The sequence below is a fragment of the Papilio polytes genome, unplaced genomic scaffold (genome assembly GCF_000836215.1).
Source record: "Papilio polytes unplaced genomic scaffold, Ppol_1.0 DF821733.1, whole genome shotgun sequence".
In the NCBI taxonomy this organism is placed as follows: domain Eukaryota; kingdom Metazoa; phylum Arthropoda; class Insecta; order Lepidoptera; family Papilionidae; genus Papilio; species Papilio polytes.
The window spans coordinates 1,566,338-1,587,951 of record NW_013527471.1 but is presented as its reverse complement, the minus strand read 5'-3'; the positions used below and the strand labels follow the sequence as shown (position 1 = coordinate 1,587,951).

At 34.0% G+C, this 21,614-nt stretch overlaps 1 protein-coding gene across 7 annotated transcripts; it reads right to left on the bottom strand.

The window, feature by feature from the left end:
- Positions 1-226: 226 nt before the first annotated feature.
- On the bottom strand, positions 227-19,896 carry LOC106108286 (yemanuclein-alpha). 7 transcript variants are annotated; one of them, XR_001225918.1, is made up of 17 exons: positions 19,456-19,895; positions 16,931-17,032; positions 15,713-15,817; positions 14,715-14,849; positions 14,067-14,201; positions 13,579-13,666; positions 12,983-13,094; positions 12,077-12,220; positions 11,042-11,175; positions 9,912-10,185; positions 9,494-9,574; positions 8,451-8,666; positions 7,152-8,079; positions 6,037-6,094; positions 2,862-2,917; positions 1,532-1,576; positions 227-664 (listed from the first exon to the last, which is right to left on the bottom strand). XR_001225918.1 is itself a non-coding variant. In XM_013289409.1 (17 exons), the coding sequence occupies exons 1-17, from the start codon at positions 19,612-19,614 to the stop codon at positions 660-662; spliced, it is 2,802 nt and encodes a 933-aa protein (XP_013144863.1). In that variant the 5' UTR covers positions 19,615-19,896; the 3' UTR covers positions 227-659. The 7 variants fall into 7 exon arrangements, 6 of the variants coding, with proteins under 6 accessions (XP_013144863.1, XP_013144864.1, XP_013144868.1 ...); XM_013289409.1 differs by lacking the exon at positions 2,862-2,917 and adding an exon at positions 4,684-4,759 and having other exon boundaries at positions 1,532-1,581; positions 19,456-19,896; XM_013289410.1 differs by lacking the exon at positions 2,862-2,917 and adding an exon at positions 4,684-4,759 and having other exon boundaries at positions 19,456-19,896.
- Positions 19,897-21,614: the final 1,718 nt, after the last annotated feature.

Here is a 21,614-nt window from a genome sequence, read left to right as displayed (position 1 = left end):
CTGACATAGGAAATGGGGTCGTGTAAAACTATATTATACAAAATAACTTCTATATATGCTCGTGACAGGCATATTCGCATTAAAAACAAACAGTTTGTGATGATATTTCCTACTATAAATGTACAAAATAACAAATCAAATTACTTTTTACTCTAACATACATTTACAAAATTGGGCAATGTTACTAGCTGTTACCCGCGACTTTGTCTGTACGGAATTTTTTTCATCAATAAAATTAGTTTCTCCAATTTAATATTCTAGCACAAAACTTTATTTCAAATTTTACATATATATTGAAATTAAGGGAATTAATATAGTGGGAATATAGTCTGTTTGTCCTAATGCGAACATGAAAAAATCGGACACATATTCCAAAACATAAATAAAAGATTAAATGAAAAAAAATCTGTAAAATAATCTAAATTTGAAACATAAACATCCGATACTTGTTACAAGTTACCACACTCAGTAACTTAAGGCGCCTCTTAGTATTAAAATGGACTAAGACTGAGTGTGGCCATTTATCACCAAAAATTTACAATTTTTTATATAATTTATTACTATTCTGTTCTTTTGAGTTACAAAAGAGGGTGGACAGGAGCAGACAAAGGCGGTACTGCCGTATTACAACTTATTTAGTGTACTCACTCTGTATCATATCAACCTGAAACAAAGAAATCTTTAGCCTGCATTCGCAATAATTAAATGCAAAGTAGCCTATGTGTTCCAGGCTATCTAGATATATACCTATCATCGAGATCCTTTCAGCTGTTTAGGCTACAAACTAACAAACATCCAACTAAACTTTTGCATTTATAATAAGTAAAAAATAACAAAACTGACGGAAACTAATCTATATTAATATTTTAAAAATGAAAGATTTGTATTTTTGTATATATTTGTTTTATGTAAAAACTACTGGGCCGATTTCAAAAATATTTTACCATTATAAAGGTTCTGTGTGTAACATAGGCATCTTTTCTATTTTTTTTACGCGGACGAAGTCGCGAGCATCAACTTGTCTTAAACACTTCGCTTTGTAGTCGCTTACAGACAGACATCTAAATTTATAAGAAATTTGTAATTTAAGCGTGGCCTTATTTAAGCTACTAGCTTTTGCCCGCGACTCCGTCCGCGTGTAATAGAAAAAAAAAGTAGCTTATGTGTTCTACCAGACTATCCTCTACATATATTCTGAATTTCATCGAGATCCGTCCAACAGTTTAAGCTACAAACTCTAACAAACATCCATCTATCCATCCATCCAAACTTTCACATTTATAATAGTACTAGCTTTCGCCCGCGACTCCATCCGCGTGGAATGAAAAAAAAACAAAAGTGGATAGCCTGTGTGTTCTTCGGAACTATCCTCTACATCTATGCCAAATTTAATCCAAATCCGTTCAGCCGTTTAGGCTACAAACTCATACAAACATCCATCCATCCATCCATCTAAACTTTCACATTTATAATATCAGTAAGATGATTACATATTTAATTGACGTTTCAGTGTAGTACTAAGTTACGTTACCTGTGATGACGCTACATCCATCCATTTTGTTCAAAGAAGTTAGTCCTGCGCTGCAACAAATTAAACCTCTGTAGGACAACAACCAACATAACTAAATGGGACAAACTGATTATCTAGTAATTGTAATGACAGTCGCGGACAAAAGTGTTATGAGTAAATTTACAATAAAATATTTTTCTAGTACTCGTATACTAAAGATGAATTAAGGAATAAAAGCAAATATAGTTCAGTCCATTTTTTTCTATTTCCACCATTATTAAGCAAACGCTAAATGTAGGAACTTACATTATAATTAGTTAAATATAGCTCTTTAGGCAGAAAATTAACATCTCTGTCCTCGACTGTACTTTACAATGACTATGCCTGGTTCGCATCAAGCCAGTAAGGTAGATCAGTAGCGCTAAAAATCAGCGCTAGAATACAGCTGACATAAGATAAATAAGTAACACCAATGCACGAGGTCTATGCCAGATTCGCGCTACTGTCATAATGTACTGGCTTAATGTAAACCAGGCATTGATATAAATGTATAAGTAAATGTGAATACACGCAAGTTGCCAAACACCGAGTTGCGGATAGGATTAAAGATAGCCAAAGCTAGGCTAGTATGTCTAGCTAGGCTAGAATATCTTGCTAGGCTAGAATATTTAACTAGCCTAGAATATTTAGCTAGGCTAGAATATCCACCTAGGCTAGAATATCTAGCTAGGCTATAATATCTAGCTAGGCTATAATATCTAGCTAGGCTATAATATATAGCTAAGCTAGAATATCTAGCTAGGCTAGAATATCTAGCTAGGCTAGAATATCTAGCTAAGATAGAATATCTAGCTAAGATAGAATATCTAGCTAAGATAGAATATCTAGCTAAGCTAGAATACTTAGCTAGGCTATAATATCTAGCTAGATTAGAATATCTAGCTAGGCTGAGTTATATGCAAACCCACACATGTGACATAAATTTAAAGTTGTATTTCCATTGTCATAACAACTGTATAAAAATGCTGTCCATTTATTCAATTGCAAAATAGATAGCAAGTTTTCGTGTCATGGCATTTGAAAATAATCGTATGAGACGTATTAAAAGTGCGAATGAGATAGATAAAGCTTAGCACGAGTTAAAGCGAGATGAACTGATATGCACAGCTTTCTCTTACATTTAATTCTGTATAAGAGCACCATCACCCGACAAAATTATTATTTTATTTAAAAAAATATGCCGATTACAGAGTATATTACATTTTAGAGCATAGAGTAAATGTATTTATATATATTTTTTTAAACAAGCTACTGGATATATTTAGCAAAACAGTTATGTAGTTTTACTGACCTTTAAAAGATATTTTTTATACGTACGTCAATATTTGTTACGGCCAGGAAATAAACCTAAACACGTAAAGAAAACTTAGGAATACTATAAATTACATAGAAATATATAACTATTATAGCTTAATATATATTTTTTGTAATATCAAAAACAGTTATTTTAAAATTATATTATATAAAAAAAACTGAACTTGGAGGCTTTTACCCTAGAGTCCATACTTATTACACAATATATATATACATATATTATTTTGTACCTTTATAAGTTATTTTCTATGGGGACATAAACCAGAAAGTGTTAAGACTGATGGATGGCTACAAAGGAAGAGGAAGACCGAAGAAAGTATGGATGGATTGTGGAAAAGAGGATATGCTTAAGAAAGGAGTGGATTCAGATATGACCAAGTGCGAATAGGTTTGTCGCCAGGGGGGGGGGGGACATAGGATCAAGTCAAGAGCTTGACTATGACTATGTAAATATATTTTGTCAAGTTCTTAAGCAAACAGCTCAGGGATCCGCCTTTGGATATGACGGCTGATAGAGATGTATGGAGCAGCACTTACTGTGCCGACCCTCCATAAGGGATAAGGGCAAGGTGATGATAACTTATTTTCTCTATGGAATTAATGAAGCTAATAAATTAATAAAAAATACGTTAAAATATTACTTATACAAAAAAATATTCTTAATTTCTTTAAGTATTTTCAAAGTTCAAAATTGCATTTTAAAATTTTCCAAAACTATATACATTTTGACAGTAAATGGTGTAACTAGATGGAAGTCAGTTTACAATAACTGGTGAAAATGAAGTGATATTTGAAAATAAGTAGTAAGCGATAGAGCTAGTGAATGATTTTGGGCAATTATGAAAGATATAAGAAATTTAATTAAATCTATACAAATAATAAAATTACCACCCCTTATAAGGGTAGGTTCCGAACCCTTCGGTGGAAATATATAGTGAGCTGGTGATGATATAATAAAATTGTAGTGTCTGTTTATACTATGAAAAGGAAAAATTTTTGACTGTCTGTATGCAAGCCACGTTTATTCCAGGTAATCGCCGTAACGACTGGGTCGATTTCGACCGGTCTTCACTAAAGGGTAGCTGACAGACGGGCATATTATAGGCCACTTTTATATCTGAATATTGCGTGAACGAAGTCGCGGGTAACAGCTTGTCTTAACTATATGCTATAGTAATATTTTAAATATGAAATTTTATGGATGGATGTTTATTAAGTATGTTACCAACTTGAATTTCACCAGTTTGTTACCCTAGATAAAAAGCTAAGAATCTGCCTGCATATTGAATTCAATTTAAATAAACTTAATTTCAACAATACTAATATTATAAAGAGGGAAGATTTGTATTTTCGGATTTTTGTATATATTGAAATAACTCAAAAACTACAGGACCGATTTCAAAAATTCTTGCACCATTAAAAAGCTATGTTATCAGTAAGTAACATAGGCTATTTTTGACCGACTTCCCAAAAGAAGGAGGTATTCAATTCGACGGTATATTTTTTTTTTTTTTTTAATTAAACGCGGGCAAAGTCGCGGGCAGATAGTTAAATATATACACGCGAAATCTATTTAGGTACAGTCAGAGAAATCCTAACAACGAGATTTTTTTTAATTTCTAGACGAAATAAACGTATTCCTCAATGAATTAAAAAATGGGTATTATTTTGGGTTACATTGTTACTTATAAATTCTATGTTTTTATTACGAATTTTTTTTAAAATATCGTTCATAACCACCCAAATGTTACTACAAGGCCCGCAGCCCAGGCTAGCATCACATCACTTATATCACTTACAATTTGTTTTTATCACTATGCTGACCCCCAAATATAGTATTCCTTGCGTTGTACTGTTTGTTGGACTCGTGCTTAGCTGGTGAAGAAACCCTTGTTAGTGGCTTATAAGCCTTAGGGCCTGTCCCACTGATACTCAGATAAAGTGACATCACTGATGGACCAAAATCCGATATTTCCATCACATTTCATATGTTCCGACAATTTACAAGAATTGTGGGACAGGCCCTCGATAGTCAACATGAGCTCAAGCAATGAATTAAATTTTGAATAATGTACTTCAAATTAAAATACTGAACTATCATATCTTACTAATATAAATGCGAAAATTTGGATGGATATTACTAATACAAATATCCAAAATGGCTTAACAAATCTCTATAACATAGGCAACTTATCACTATTTATATTCCGCGCATACAAAATCGCGGGCAAATACTAGTATAGAAAGGGGTTTTTTCCTAATACATAGATGATAATAATATCTAACACTATTACATAATTTAAACTATTATACACTTTATAGTAATAATAATAATAATAATTTATTTATTATCTCTTTTGCATACATTTCATGAAAGTCTTGGCTCCTGTTACTACAGGAGCCAAGACTTTCATGTAATGTATGTAGGGAATTGGCTCCTGTGACACAGGGTAACCAATAGGTATTAATAGTATATTTCTATTTGAAACTGTATTTTAACTATTTTAAATACTCTCAAAATAACTGATTAATTGTAATCTATTTCTTTGTTTTCTTTGTGTAGACAGTAAAAGGAAGTAAAAGGAATTGGCTCCTGTGACACAGGGTAACCAGTAGGTTGCCCTCACAGGAGCCAATTCCTTCCACAATACTTCATTATAATTCTTTTACTGTCTACACAAAGAAAACAAAGAAATACATTACAAATAATCAGTTATTTTGAAAGTATTAAAAATAGTGAAAACACAGTTTCAAATAGAAATATACTATTAATAACAAGTTACACAATAAATAAATAAATAAATAAATAAATAAATAAATAATAAAGTTGAGAAATCCAATCATATCCAAATATATCTATAGTTTGACCAGAAATATAATAACCCTATATTACTGAAAAATTGTGAATTCCTTTAAAAATTAATAAAAATCGAATGTCTTGGGATAGGGTTTTTATTATATCCGTTAGACTATTTATTACTTAAAACAGAGGTAAAACTTTTTTTTTTAATATTAGTAGATTTTTGTTAATTTACTAATATTTCTTTATCCATTCCAACTAAACTTTTGTGCTAGGATATGGTTTATTTATACCACTGTTTTAATAAACTTAATTATATCTTAACATATATAATGCTAAATAACTAACTTACCACTAGTAATAACTCCCCCATATGAGTTGCAATTTAACTTGGCAGGTTCTTGTGAATGCTGAAATTACGCCCTTATGTGAATACTTCGAAATGACATGATAAATGATTTCTAAACAGAAACATGCACTATCTTACTAATCTTACTAATATAAATGCAAAAGTTTAGATGAATGGATGGATGGATGGATGTTTGTTAGAGTTTGCAGCCTAAACTGCTGAACGGATCTCGATGAAATTTGGCTTAGATATAGAGGATAGTCTGGAAGAACACACAGGCTACTTAATTTTGATTTTTTTAATTCCGCGCGGACGGAGTCGCGGGCGAAAGCTCGTACTATAAAGATTTGTATTTTTGTATGCATTGAAATAACTCACATACTGGGTCAATTTAATGAATTCTTTCACCATTACAAAAGCAATTAGAGAAGAACTTTGATAAGTTAAAGTCCAAGGGAAACACAAAACATTTTAAGTTATAGAGGTTTTAAGTTATCAAGGGTCTATGTTGGGAAGGGGACATATTATTTTTTGAAGTTATAGAGGTTTTTATGTTACCGAGGTTTGAGTTATCAATTCTACTGTGTCAACAAGTAACATATGCTTTATTTTTTTAATTTCATGTGGATAAAGTCGCGGTTAACACCTAGTATTCAATATATCAGACCAAACCCTATAATCAATCTAAAAGATTAGGAAAATGGATTGTTCTCCCTTTAACCCCATAATTTAATAGTGTCTAGTGGAGGAACAACTATGTTAAAAAAATAAATATCCCATAATATAATAATTGAAAATTATTTCCTCCGGTATTTTTTTTTTGCTTTCTTGGTAATAGTCATCAGGACAGTGAATAAACATTGGGAAAAAATTTAAAAACCTACAAAATAATTTTTTTTTTCAAAGTTTACAGAACATATTTACCTAAAAACCACTAGTTTAGTTTTATCAAAAACAAAAATACTACTCTTTAAGCATTTGCTGGGTTTCCGAAATTTCTTACTATTTTATTGTTAACCATTGATTTATTTGTGGCAGATTGATCAAGCTTTAATAAAAAGAATGGTTAAGAGCTGGGATGTTTATAAGTTAGTTAATGTTTATGTTTAAAGACATACCTCCATAGCTATAATATTCCTCATTAGATTATCCATATCTTCATTAGTTGATTCTTCTAAATAATTCTGTTGACACTCTTTACTGTCCTTTTTTACACTATTCACTTCACTACACACTTTGTCACTCAAAGGCACTGTCTTGTCACTTTTGTCTATATTCTTGTCTTCTACAACTTCGATATCACTACTACTATCGTCTATAGCTACCGGCTCTTGTATTATGTCACCTAATGGATCCACGTCTGACATAATCATGACATCTTTCTTTTTTTTAACTTCCGGAGGCCTCTTATCGGGTTTGGCAAAGGTCGGGGAATGATGTACAGGGACTAAAGCCGGTCTGGGAAGATTGTTCTCCGCTGTTCTCATACTTTCTAGCTGCTTCTGTGTTACTTCTTCTTTCTTTGGACTGGCGGTTGTTTCTTTATTTTGATAACCGGTGTCTATATGTAATGGAGATTCGACTCTATTTTTCTTTTTTTCCGGCTTTTTATGTTTATCTTTCTTCACCATTTCGTTTAACGCGGCTGGTGATATCACTTTTATTAATGGTTCTTTCTTATCTGTGATTATGTTGTTTTTTTTTAAAGGTTTCTGATTTGGCACTGGAGTTATTGTTATACAGCCGATGTTATTTGTGGGAATGTAGTCTTCTTTGATTTTATCGTTTTCTTTCTTTTTGTCATCAGACTTTTCTACTATAAGATCGTTACTTATTGAATAGTTAATTATTTTGCCGAATACAGCTGGGTTTATTTTGTATTTCGAGTCTTTGTCTTCTGTTTCCTGTTTATCTGATGTTTTAACACTGGTGGTGACAGTTAGAGAACTTGGGAATTGTATTTGTTCAGTGTATGGGACTGTTTGTGAGACTGGCTCATTTGTTCGTTGACGTTTCGTTTCCGCCGCTTTCATTTCTTTGCTGAGACTGAAATATATATATCTTTTATTAATTTGTCAAAACTTGAATAACCTAACTAAAATAAAAAACTTAACAAAATCTTTATCGAGCACTTGAGACAAGGTTTAAAAGCAAATACACTTGGGACCATATTATTTTTTAAATTAGGCACATGAAATTGTTACTTATTAAATATTAAACAAGTAATAAATCGGTTAAAAAAGTTGGACTGAAGCATAGTTGCTTTCATACCTCTTAACTAATAGTATTTTTGTCAATTGAGGCCACCTAATCCTCAAAGGTTAAAAATACATAATTGGTTTAATTGCACAATTTTTAAATATAAAAAAATACTTTTTTTTTACATTTTTTTTTATTTTTCCAATCAGTATACTCACTCCGCTTGTCGTAACAAGGTGGGCATCCTCACAAATCCCTTAGGGAACAAAGGCAGCGCCCTCCTCGCCAGCAGGTCGGCCGGCGCCGCGCCCGCCAGCCGCGCCAGGCGCGCCAGCAGCGCGCGGCTGCGCCCGCACCACGGGAACCTGCGCTTCGGCAGCCGCTTCTCTATCATAGGCGCGCCTTCAGAACGAGACGCTATTTGGATCTTTTTCCTGAAAAAAAAAAAAACAAAAACCTCAAAAAAAAAACTTCAGTGTCTTTGTATTCTTTTCTGTCACAAAAAAAAAAACATAAAAAACTTAAAAAAGAACAAAAAAATTTAAAAAAACACAAAAAAACCTCAGTATTACCAAGAAGCTCGGAACTTACTGGAATGTAAGCATTCCGCCAGTAAAGGATGCAAGTTACCCCTCATTTTTTCTGCAATTTGCGCATTGAGCCAGTAATTGGGATGTACGTTATTCCGCCATTTTACTGGCATGAACACATTGCACCAGTAACTGTAATGCTAATTACTCAGTGTGTGCGCTGGATGCCTAATTTTAGTCCCATTCCTATTCGCTTTCCACTCTTTTCTTATAAGGAAAATATATAAAGGGAAAGTCGGTCGGAAAACGCATAGGAAGGAGAAAAATCTATCTATCTTTCTCGTTTAAGGGTAGGTAATGAATCGCTTTGCCAGTTTTGTCATTAATTGTAAAAAAAAATACATATTATCACCAGCTCACTATACGTCCCCACCGAGGGGCTCGAAGCCTACCCTAATACAGGGTGATTAGGCCATAGTCAACCACGCTGGCCCACTGCGGGGTGTTGACTTCACACATATCTTTGAATTTCTTCGCCGATATGTGCAAGTTGCATCACGATGTTTTCCTTCAACGTAAGAACGTCGGGTAAATTATGTACATATGAAAATTCGAAAATCACATTGGTACATGGCGGGATTCGAACCCAAGACCTGTAGATTTACAAGTCAAGTGTTCAAACCACTGAGCCACCGACGCTCTAAAAAAATTACATATAGTGAAATAATTACCTTTCTTCTTGTACTCTCTCGCACTCCGCATTGTAGTTAGCTATCATCCCCGGCCTGCGTTCTTCAATTAGTGTCTTTAACCTGAAATATGCATTTCTATTGGTTTTCATAATTTTTTAACTATCATTTTGGTAAAAAAATATTAATCCAAGGCACAAAAATGAAGAAAAAAACGTAATGTTATAAAATAAAATTGAAAAAAAAAGTTTTAATTTTTCTTCAAAAAAAAAAAAAAACTAGTTGCTAATAAAAAAAAACAATACAACTCCCTAAATTGATTAAAAAGACACTATTAGTTACAAAAATGTAGTTGTTTCTTGATTTATGACTTAGTTACTAGATATACTTAGTTTCTTGAATTTATCTTATTTAAAATTACGTAATTTTTTTTTTAACGTAGATTAAAAAATTAACTTACCTCTGTAATGTTTCTACAATCTTAGCTTCCTTTTCATCTGCTGTTAATCTGCTTATATCCATAATATCCGTATCTTCTTCGTATTTACGTTTATTGCTCGTTGTAGTTGTTGTTGTGTTGGATGTTGTGTTTGTTGTAGTTGTGTTGGATGTTGTTGTGTTTGTTGTTGTTGTGTTTGTTGTTGTTGTGTTGGTTGTTGTTGTGTTAACTGTTGTTATTGTTGCAGTTGTAACCGAGTTGACTGTAGTTTGAGCAATTGTTGTGGTTGGTGTTGCTGAAATTTTATAAATGAGATATTAAAAATACTATATTAAGTATAAAGTAAGCTGTAGACATGTGTAGTACCTAATAGGACCTGAAATGTGATTTTTTGACTTTTTTTTATATAAAATTGGTATTTTTTAATAATACCCGAATATTATTAACAATTTACCGTAATTGGTGGAGGCCCGCTTTAAAATCTTTGCATTGTAGTGCCGGTGACTTAACACGACCACACACAAGACAGGCGTGAAGTGGAAGCAATTCCACGTACAGTCTGATTGTGTGCCGGAGGCCTGATTTTAGTCCATATCCCTTCTCCCTTATAAGAATCTATTTTAATTAGGGGCACGCGTATTAAAGGGTACTATCCTCGATATGCTTCGTCGAATAAGAGTAGCATGCTATTGCGCATTAGTAGGAGTCGTTTCGCCATTTTGGCGAAGAGTTGTCACGTTTGCCACTATATGTAGTGTGGTCTAACAGTGGTAGTGCCCGCTTTAACATGTTAGCAGTGCAGGGCCGGCACGCCCCCAGTAATACCACGACCACGCAGAGGACAGGCGTCAAATGGAAGCAATTCCGTGTTTCGTCTGATGAGTGTGGTGCCGGAGGCCTAATTTAAGTCCCTTTCCCTTTACCACGCTTTTCTTATAAGAAGAGGATGGGAACGGGAGGTGGATGTGACGGTTAGAAATGCATAGGAAGGGGAAATATCCTCTTTATGTGCGTCTCCTCCTTCGTCGGATAAAGGGAGCAACGCATCTCCAATTGCGGATGTCTACGGGCAGCGGTCGCCTTGTCATTTTGGCGAATTCAGGTGGCCGCTTGCTCGTTTGCCACTTATGTTATAAAAATGTTGTGTATACCGTTATCACGTGTAAGGTCAGCAGCACGTCGTTGTAACCGATGTCTCCCGAGACGCAGCAGACGGGCAGCTCTGCCCCACGCGGCGCGCTGCACGCGACTGCCCGCACTGCATTCGGCTAACGAACGCTCCAATCTATAATAATAATATTAATAATAATAATAATAATAGCCTATATTTCGACAATCTTACAAAATTTACATAAAAAACTTAACAATTTTGATTTTATTAACTCGACACTGGCCTCCCCTAAAGCTTGCCACACCTTTTTATTGTATTTCTTTATGCTGCAATCTATACATATAATCAAATTGGAATGTCTGTAACAGTAGTAGTAAAAGCTACCGTTTTCAGCAAATTCACGACTAGCGCGTATTTTGCGTCTGTTTGTGATATCAAAAGTAAAATACCAGATTTCGGGAAGATGTATTTGAGTTGCAGATAAGGAACATCGCATTTAAAATTTTTTGTCTGTCTGTCTGTTCGCAAGCCGCGTTTGTTCCTGATAATCTCCGAAACGGCTGGTCCGATTTTGACGGGACTTTCACTGAAGGGTAGCTGACATGAACGGGAATATTATATGCTACTTTTTTTTAAATTCCGCGCTGTCAAAATAGCGATCGGACTACTATCACCGGAACGGGTGGCCCGATTTGGACGTTACTTTGACTAGAAGCTAGCTGGTAGAAGGTAGATGCACGCGGGAATGTGATAGATGACATTCTTTTTTTTAATCTGCGCTAACGAAATTTGCGGGCGACAGCTCGTCTATACATATAATAAAATTGGAGTGTCTGTAATATCAAATGAAAAATACCAGATTTCGGGAAGATGTATTTGCTGATAAGGAAAATCACATTTAAAATACTTTGTCTGTATGTCTGTCTGTTCGCAAGCCGCATTTCTTTAGTAATCTCCGAAACGGCTATGAGCCGATTTCGACCGCACTTTCACTGGAGCTGACTTAGACGGGCATATTATAGGCTACTTTTTTATCTTAATATTACGTAGACAAGGTCGAAATCTTGACACCAACCTGATAATATAAGGGTCAGCTTTGAGCTCCACATCCTCGGAGGAGGTGTTGACGGAGTGCAGCAGCCGTACTAGCGCCTCCAGCTCCTCCAGCACCTGGCTCACTGCTTGGGGGAGTTTCACCTCCACCTTTGACTCCACATCCCTGAAAACATGATTGTTAAAGCATAAATCATGACGTCATAAGTAAATGCGAAAGCTTAAATATAAATGCTGATGTAATAAACACTATTAGAGCGGATGCACACCTTTGACTAAACTATCGCACGACAGTTGTGCGACTGTCGATTGTTTCGCAGCCAATTAAACTAAAATGTATTGACATTAAAAAAACAACCATTGAGCTAAAATAGAATTACAAAAAATTTCGTGCGACTAAAACGCAGCCGGAGTGTGCCGGAGTGTTGTGACGTCATAAACAACAATGTATTTGATTGGTTCTCAGAGATCAAAAGTCAAAAAGAGGATTAAAACCAATTTTCACGTGCTGCGACCAATCGTTTTGCGTTTTAGAAATGTCGGGGGATTTTTAAAAATACAATTTTTAATAATAAAATTTCGCTACTAAAAAAAAAATCTTTATAAATATGATTTTATAGTAATAAAGTATACAAAAATTAAGTTTGGTACAATTTGACGTTAGGCCTATTTACATACTTATGTAAAACATTACCCTCTTTGTCAGTCTTACTTCTTACTAATCTTACTAATATTATAAATGTGAAAGTTTAGATGGATGGATGTTTGTTTCAGTTTGTAGCCTAAACGGCTGAACGGATTTCGATGAAATTTGGTATAGATGTAGAGACAGTCTGGAAGAACACAGACTCACTCTTGTTTTTACTAATACCACGCGGACGGAGTCGCGGAGAAAGCTAGTCAGGTAGTAAGTTGTACAAGATATTACCTGGAGCTATCAGAGGTGATAGCATTCTCAGAGCTGGGGGCAGGTTTGGAAGTGAGGGAGTCGGACTGTGAAGTCCGGGAGTCCGCACTCTCCGCATCACCTGGACCATTGTCTGCAACATAACACAAAATAACCTTTACCATAGTTAAAATTCACATTTTACAATAAAGTTTTCGTATGTCGTATATTATAATAATAAAAAATTAATAAAACATATGGTAAAACACTATTTTAATAAAACTAGTGTTTTACCATATGTTTTATTAATAAAACTTTAGCTATGCAGATCGTATAATATTTTTATCATACTAATATTATAAATGCGAAAGTTTAGATGGATGGATGTTTGTTAGAGTTTGTAGCCTAAACGGCTGAACGGATTTCGATAAAATTTGGTATAGATGTATAGGATAGTCTGGAAAAACATATAGGCTACTCTCATTTTCGATTTTTTTTTTAATTCAACGCGGACGAAGTCGCGGGCGAAAGCTAGCCTTAATTTAAAAAAAATAAGCCACTATATCTGAAATTTGATTATCTGTTTACATAATCTCGGTTTTAAAACGAAATATAGAAAATTTGAAGTAAATGCTTACCATCTGATGTCTGTTTACCAGAAGTAGCCGCAGAGGAGTCCGTCCTACGGATTTTGTCCGCTTTCTTCTTATCGATCTTTTTATTTTTCTGAAATGTACCAATTTCTACAATTAACATTTATGCCACTGGTAACAAACGGACAATCAAATTCACTATATCTATACTAATATTATCAAGAGGTAAGATTTGTATTTTTGTATGTATTGAAATAACTCAAAAACTACTGGACCGATTTTAAAAATTCTTTCGCCATTAGAAAGGAAATTTATCTGTGAGTAACATGGTTATATTTTATTATTACTAATGTTGAGGAACTATTATAATAATACACAACATATTTCCGAACCTTGGCGTTAATAGTCAATAATTAGCTTGTTTACCCGAATTCATTTTAACATCATGACAATTTTCATACAAAAATCGTTAAGGTAAACGCACCATTAGTTGACTATTTTATTATTCTGAGCAATACTAATAAATTGCATACCTTTTTCCGATGTTCAGTCTCATGGGAGTCCAGTGTACCGTTTGCTATCGCTTTAGGTTCCTTCTCCTCCGCACTTTCAGACTCTGATGAGCTCTCCGAAGACTCATCTTCACTACTACTTGATGAAATACATCTCTGTAACAATGTACAACATAATTAATAAATAAAATAGAGTTTAATTCAGTTCTGAATACAAGTTACAATAAAATAAATAGAAATAAAAGTTTACAACTAAAATATAAAATAGAAACTTAAAAATCACAAGTAACTCTTCTAATAATAGATTTTTTGCGATTTGTACCATATCCTCTTACCAATATTATAAATGCGAAAGTTTAGGTGGATGGATGGATGTTTGTTTGAGTTTTTATAACCTAAACGGCTGGATGGAATTAGATGAAATTCCGCATACATGTAGAGGAGAACACATTGGCTATTAATTTTTGTTTTTTAATTTCCACGCGGACGGAGTCGCGGGCCAAAGCTAGTAATAAGTATACATAAATCAAAAAAGGTTACAAATGGCGTTTAAAATTGATCACCCTCTAAACGTTAGATCAGTTTTAAATCAATAACAAAATACTTTTGTTTTACAAAGATAAATAAATATATGGTTTCCTTAATATGTAACTATCAAAGCAGTTATACCTTCTTTCTATTAGCTGCAGGTTCATCAGAGTTGCCGTTCTGACCATCAGGCACTGTCTTGAATTCCAGCGATCCACTGTTGATGTAAAAACCACCATACAGAGTGTCGCATTCCGGAGGGATCATCTCATCATACTGAAAATTCAATATAATACAAAATAATTGTACAATGTACAGTGCATTTCAGTCGGGCTGTCATGGTCTGAGACACAAAGACCCAGGATAGAGCGAGCTGGTGGTACTGTGGACATCCTCTGCCCCACTTTGGGGACATAGGAAAATAAGAGAAAGACAATGTACAGTTGGAGAAACTGGCAGTGTTCCACCTTAAAGGTACAATAATTTGAATATTTTGAAGACACAGAACAAAAACCAATACATCTTATAAATGTGTATGAAAAAAATAGGTTAGTAATACACATCTAGTTTCTTTTTATTTCCCTTTCGTTTACACTGCTATCTTATTAGTTATTTGTAGAAAGAAGCGGAGATTGTCTTATTACAATGGACAAGGTAATTTTTCTGAAGTGGAACTCTGCGAATTTTTGCGACTGTATTTATTATTTTCTTCATAGCACTGCATTTATATGCATTTATTTAACAGTGGTAGAGTTCGGTTTAACATCTACGCACTGTAGGCTCGGCTCGCCCGGTAAAATACCACGACCTTACAGAAGACAGACGTGAATTGGGAGCAATTCTGCGTTTCGTCTGAAAAGTGTAGTGCCGGAGGCCCAACTTTAGTCCCTTTTCCTTCCCAGCCTTATTCTTATAAGAATAGGATGGGAAGGGAACGTGGTTTTGACGCTGGAGGAAACGCACATAAAGGGGAAAGGGGAAATATCCCCTTTATGTGCGTTTCCTCCTCTGTTGATTAAGGATGGACATCTGTTATTGCGAATGTCTATGAGCAGCGGTCACTTCGCCATTTTGGCGTATTCAGGAAATAAAAAAAAAAGGTTTTACCTACATCACTAATTTACAGATGTAATACTCACACCATGTGTGTTGTCAATAAATGAATCATTTTCATCATAGCCTGCTCCGATATCCGCAAAATCGTCCCGTTTACGTCCCCTTCTACCATATGTGCTCTTACCACCCTGGAAATTATTAACAGACTTGTTGAGAATTTGTTCTTCATAAAAAGTATACTACTGTCAGTTTTAAAAGTTGGTTGTCAAAATTAAAAAAAATTGCTGTCAAAATCTTTGAAAATGTAGGCTACAGTTATACCAAAGAAAATGTACATTTCATCACCATCATCATCCTTCTTATCCTATTCCCATAGGGTCGGCACTATAGGTTTTTGTCCTCCCCATAAGTCTATCATATGTCATCTCAGTCATCACTCCCTTTTTGATCATGTCACCTTTCAGGCAATCCATCCATCTCTTTCTATGTCTCCCTCTACCGGTGTACTTCCACGCTCATAACTAACATTCTCCTTGTAACATGTGATTCATCCCTCATAACATGCCCATACCATGCTACCACTCCTTACCATCTCCTCCACTCTCTCTTTAACTTAAAAATATATTTTAGCCTTATTGCTTCAAATCCTTTTCTTGGCAATTACTTTAAAAACATTAATTCACAAGTTTATAGTTTTTAAAAATATCATTTTAAATTTATACACCACTAGTTGTGGAACCTGATAGCTCAGTAACCAGTGGTCAGAGCCCAGAGACTGGTACCTCCTTATCATGGGTGTAATTTCAAAAACTGCTTTTTCATCTGAATCGTAATCTAACTGTAATGTATTTTATAAATTTAATGTGTTTGGCATTTTTTTAAGGGGGAGATATTGTAGTATATATGCGGGTAACCGAATATTATGTACCGTCAGTTGACAAATAATAAATGAGTCCACTACCAACCGCGGTTTCATTTATACCACACTGTCTAGCGAGAGCTTCTTAAGATGTGGGTTGAAGTTCTTAGCTATTATCCCATGCACCATAACAACTATCAGAATAACCATAGTCGATTTCTTAAGCATTTTATTTTTAAACATTTACACATTTATGAGTCTTACTAATATTGTAACAAAAGTTTAGATCGAAGGATGGATGTTTGTTAGTTTGTAGCCTAAACTACTGAACGGATCTGAATGAAATTTTGCATGGATGTAGAGGATAGAAACATAGGCTAGTTACTTTTGTTCATTTATTTATTCCACACGAACGGAGTCGAGGGTGAAAGTTAGTACTTACATATTTCTGTTCAAACTTCCTTGCAACACGCTCCACATCATCATCGTTGTCTGAGAAAGGGTCCAGCCCTCCAGTCTTTCCATTTTCCACTCTTTTTTTTCTCTGTAAAATAAAAAGAAACATGTTGACTAATTTTTCCACTTCAACTCAAGGATAAAATAGTTGTTATACCTAACTTAGAATATGTTTAGAAACATTAATGACATAATCTTTAGGATAAAAAATTGTATTTAAGATTTAGACAATGTTAAGGAGAGTTGATTGTTCCACTTTCTACATCCATCAGGATCCCAATAAGAAAATCAATATTGTCATAATAGTGTTCAAATTGGTCCAAGGGGAGGGCCCTCCCGGAAGAGGAGAGAGAGAGGGAGGGAGAGAGAGAGAGAGAGAGTCATTTGTTTCTCTTTTGTGACAGCTGTTTAAACATGTGATTTTTTTCAACACTCTGCATATGAACACTTTAAAATTATTAACTAACATTTAACTATTGTATTGTTGGTCCTTGTTCAAAATGATAAAAAAATCGTCGCGTATTAAAAATAGAAAATGTTCTATTTGAACGCTCTTTAACGTTAAAAAAGCGCTAGTACAAATAAAGACATTATGGCGAGTCACCTATAGAAGAGGTAAATGATGATGTTTTTAGACATACACATAATTTTCTACCAATAATGTAACACTTTTCTTTACGACTGTACATGTAACTAAGAAGTATGGAACCGACTTTATTGCGTTCAACAAAAGTTTACGCGTCTTCGTGGCAAGTACAATCACAACGAAAACATTTTTAACAATCAATACTTTTCTGCACGACTGTACTTGTCAAAAAAACATCGCGATTAGGAATCCGAAATCATAAGTAGAAATGTTTAAAACTTGAAAGAGTGTAATAAATCATAAGGTATTTAGTAAAAAAAACTACGAACGCTAAAATCACAATTCTGTGACAACTGGATTTAGACAGGCCGGCATTCAGATGACCTTGAAAATATACGCCACCTGATCTTTCATATACGAATAAGTGAAAATTATGTTCATATATCTAAAATGACTCATCAAAAACAAGTTTAATTTAAGAGCAAACATTCCACATTATCTAAAAAAAACGTCTTAATTAATTCTAAGTTGACAGATAAGCTTTGGTTAAACATAAAAGCTAAATAAAATACAAAATATTAATCGAATAACATAAAATATTAAACAACACATATTACATAATATAACTAACATAAGTGTTTTTAACCTTATCAATGTTATCATTAAAAAAATTAACACCCATTCGTAAAAATAAACAATAGAAAAAAACGCGAATTGAAAATTAATCTTACTCTGATAACTATTTGCTTACAAAAAAGTTAAATACGAGGTCGAAATTACAATAAAACGGTAGATCTGTAATATTATTTTGCATTGCATACAAATATAACAAAAATACTAGATAACATTTTTAAATAACCTAATCTTTCCATAATTCAAACACAAAACAATGGCCGTAATTCACGGAAGACATTTCCAATTCTACAAACCATTACGAAAATAACCTATAAAAAATAACTCCTACCGTCTGTCAAACGCAAAATAAAACATAAACAGCCATACTATTTATGCGACATCAACTACATTATCTTTATAATTACATTCATTATTTACACTGTAGTTACATTTTTATCTATAATCAATGCAAAATATGTTCATAAACTCACGTAAGCAAAGGTCGCTAACCTACCCATAAACTATCCCGCGCTGGGAAGCACCGCGAAATCGAGCCCCAAACAAACGCATAACCTATATAATCCGCAAAACACTAATTCGCTAGTTCTACATTATTGCAAAAATAAATTCATTCTTGCATTTTGATAGACAAATAAGTATCTGCTAACACTATCGCATCACACTTCACGCTGTACTTACGTCAATTTAAATAATACAACTGGAAACAGATGTTTCCTAATTCCGCTAAAAAACTACTTTTTTATACCTCGAGAAAGCAATCTAAAAATAATTGTTTTGCGGGACACGACGACAGTTCTAACAGGGTAAGGCTAGGTCATCAAATGTCGAACCTAACTTTCGCTCGATTTACTATCTAATATCTTACGTGTCGTCATCGATAGTGCAACGTGTAATTGATAGTTGAAATAAAAGAAAAAATATTAATAAAGTTACAAATTAATACATAGATTATACGGGCGGGTGCACGCGATCAAAACATTGTGTTCGTAGATTGATGACTAGTGTTGACAATATTCTTCAGAGATTGTTGCAAACATGGCGACCGATATCTGGGCTTCGCGTATAGTTCGTGGGCGCAAAATCATGTTACAAACTGAATGCACAGCTATGTAACGTAAGCAAAAAATATCTTATACGACCACAAGAGAGGCCCACTTCTAACACATCTTTACCCGCCTAACGACTAAAACTAACCCTAGTTTTATTATTCTATCATATTCTCAGTTCAACAAAGATCTGAAAAACCAGTATGGTTGCGTAAATTGCTATGATTTTCTGTTATAACTTACCTCTTCTGTTATGACTAGTTCCTTGTAATTCAGCTCAGGATATTTACTTTCGTTGCTTTCATCCAAATTTATAGTTAATCTCACTGTTTTAGTCACTTTATTCTTTGCACTTTTTGGAGCACCCACTGTTATAAGAGTAGCACGTTTAGGGTCCGACATTTTCCACCAAAATCAACTATAAAATGATTTTTTTCAAAGCATGACACGGCCTGCATTTTCAAACTGTGTAGCACATTGCCTCCATGTTGGAATTCATTGTTTGGGTCGAGAGCGCCACGGATAAAACAAAAACTAATTTGCTTGTGACTATTTCCTCTCCTAGATGGCAGATTGACAGAAAACTGTTAAATATATTTTCTTGTGTAATGATCGAGATAAACAATGTAATAATACCGCCTTTCTTCACAACTCGTATTATTTTCTGGTTAGTCACATGTTTAGTAACTTTAATCAAGTATAACATAAAGTAAAACGCGATAAAATCTATTTAATGCTGACGTCAGAAACGTCAATCTTTTACGCGCGCGCCTATTGACGCACATGTTGACAGTTTACAAACAGATGATTTGAAAAACTATTGTTGTGGACTAACAGATGTCGCTGTACACAAAAAACGTAGTGTATAATTATCAAATCCGCCTGTTTTATCGATATTGCAAATCAAATAAGATCTGATAATAAGCGAAAATAAATGTAACACGTTTTTTTTTACACGTGGTCATATACATTTATAATTTTAAGTAAAAGTATAATTTTAGCATTTACCCATTATTATTAACATATTAAATCTATTTAAAAGTATTGATTTTGATCGAGTTAAAATTCGTGTTAAAAGGACAATAATATTTCAAGAAAAAAATATAGATGTCGCTGTTTTCAACTGTTTTTAGCGGACTTTTATTATTACGTATATAATGTATAAAAATAAAACGATATAAGCATAATCTCTAAACTCATTCTTATAAAAAGACCTGATATATAATTTACATTACTACCTACTCATCAATATTTTATTTTGACTAGCGATTATAATTAAGATGTTGAAGGAATTTTTTAAATAAATCACACAAATAATTAACATATTTAACATTATTGAGCTTGCGCGGGAGTATCCTAGCGCTCTCATTGGTCCATTTATTAACACTTCACCTCTACTCACTTATTTACTGTCAGTCCAGTCGAATTCTTGAGTCGAAGATCAAATTAGTTGTTCGCTATCAAAGTGTAATTTGTGTTGTGTTTTATTATAATTACGTACCGTGTATTGTGTTATTTATAATTGCATTTGGAGAAGACTAGAAAACTTTTTTAAGAATTGCATTTATTTCCTAGGAAGTTCTAGGACTAGAGACTGGTTTGGCTTTATATAGTTTTATATATGTAGTTTTGTAAGGACTTTTACTCTACTTTGCTAAAAAGGTATAAAGATGTGAAACTGTATATCGTATTATGTTCTTTGTAATGTATTTGCATGTTTCTTTCCTACGCATTAAACTGTTGTTTAGGTAATACTTATTTTTAAATTATAAATTAAAAAAAATTGCTAGAGTATCCCCAACCCAAATCTATTGCAAACATCTCTACATCTAACATTATCTAAAAGAAATTAATATCCAAAGCCATCTTAATTAAGGTTATCATTCATTCAGTGTTTTTAATTACACTTTTTTAAAATACTTGTAATCACTTTAACCTAGGATTTAACAAACATCTTTCGAGTGGTTAAATGTATTATGCCACTAGATGTCGCTATAAGTTACATAGTTTTGTATGAAACTCGATATAGAGAACCGTTCTCCGGCAATGACGCGCGCGAGTCGCGTTACGACAGACAAGACCTTACTTCATAGGATCATTTCTATAGTAAGTTCTTCACGAGACCTTCACAACATGTGAGATGGTGCCAACCACGTTGATGAGGCGTGGCGCGGCGTCCTGAGCGTGAGGCGGGCGGCAGCAGCTTGCTGCCAGCCCTCGATGATCGTTCGCCCTCTGCGCAAGCTGGGGGAGTGGGGCGCTGTCGCTGTCTGAGTGGTTTTTGTTTATTTATATTACACTGAAACGTTTCTTAGTTAAGATCTTTATCATACCCAGTTAACTTAGAAAAGGGAGAAATAGCTTAAAACTATCAAAAGTAGGACTTGATCTGTTGATCCAAC

Excerpts from the sequence above, each read along its gene's own strand:
- LOC106108286 (XM_013289409.1), bottom strand. The coding sequence starts at position 19,614 with ATGTCGGACCCTAAACGTGCTACTCTTATAACAGTGGGTGCTCCAAAA. Across the intron at positions 15,818-16,930 it reads GGAAGTTTGAACAGAAATAT|GGTGGTAAGAGCACATATGG; the intron begins GTAAGTACTAAC and ends AATAATTTCCAG. Across the intron at positions 10,186-11,041 it reads TGACCTTACACGTGATAACG|CAACACCAACCACAACAATT; the intron begins GTATACACAACA and ends ATAAAATTTCAG.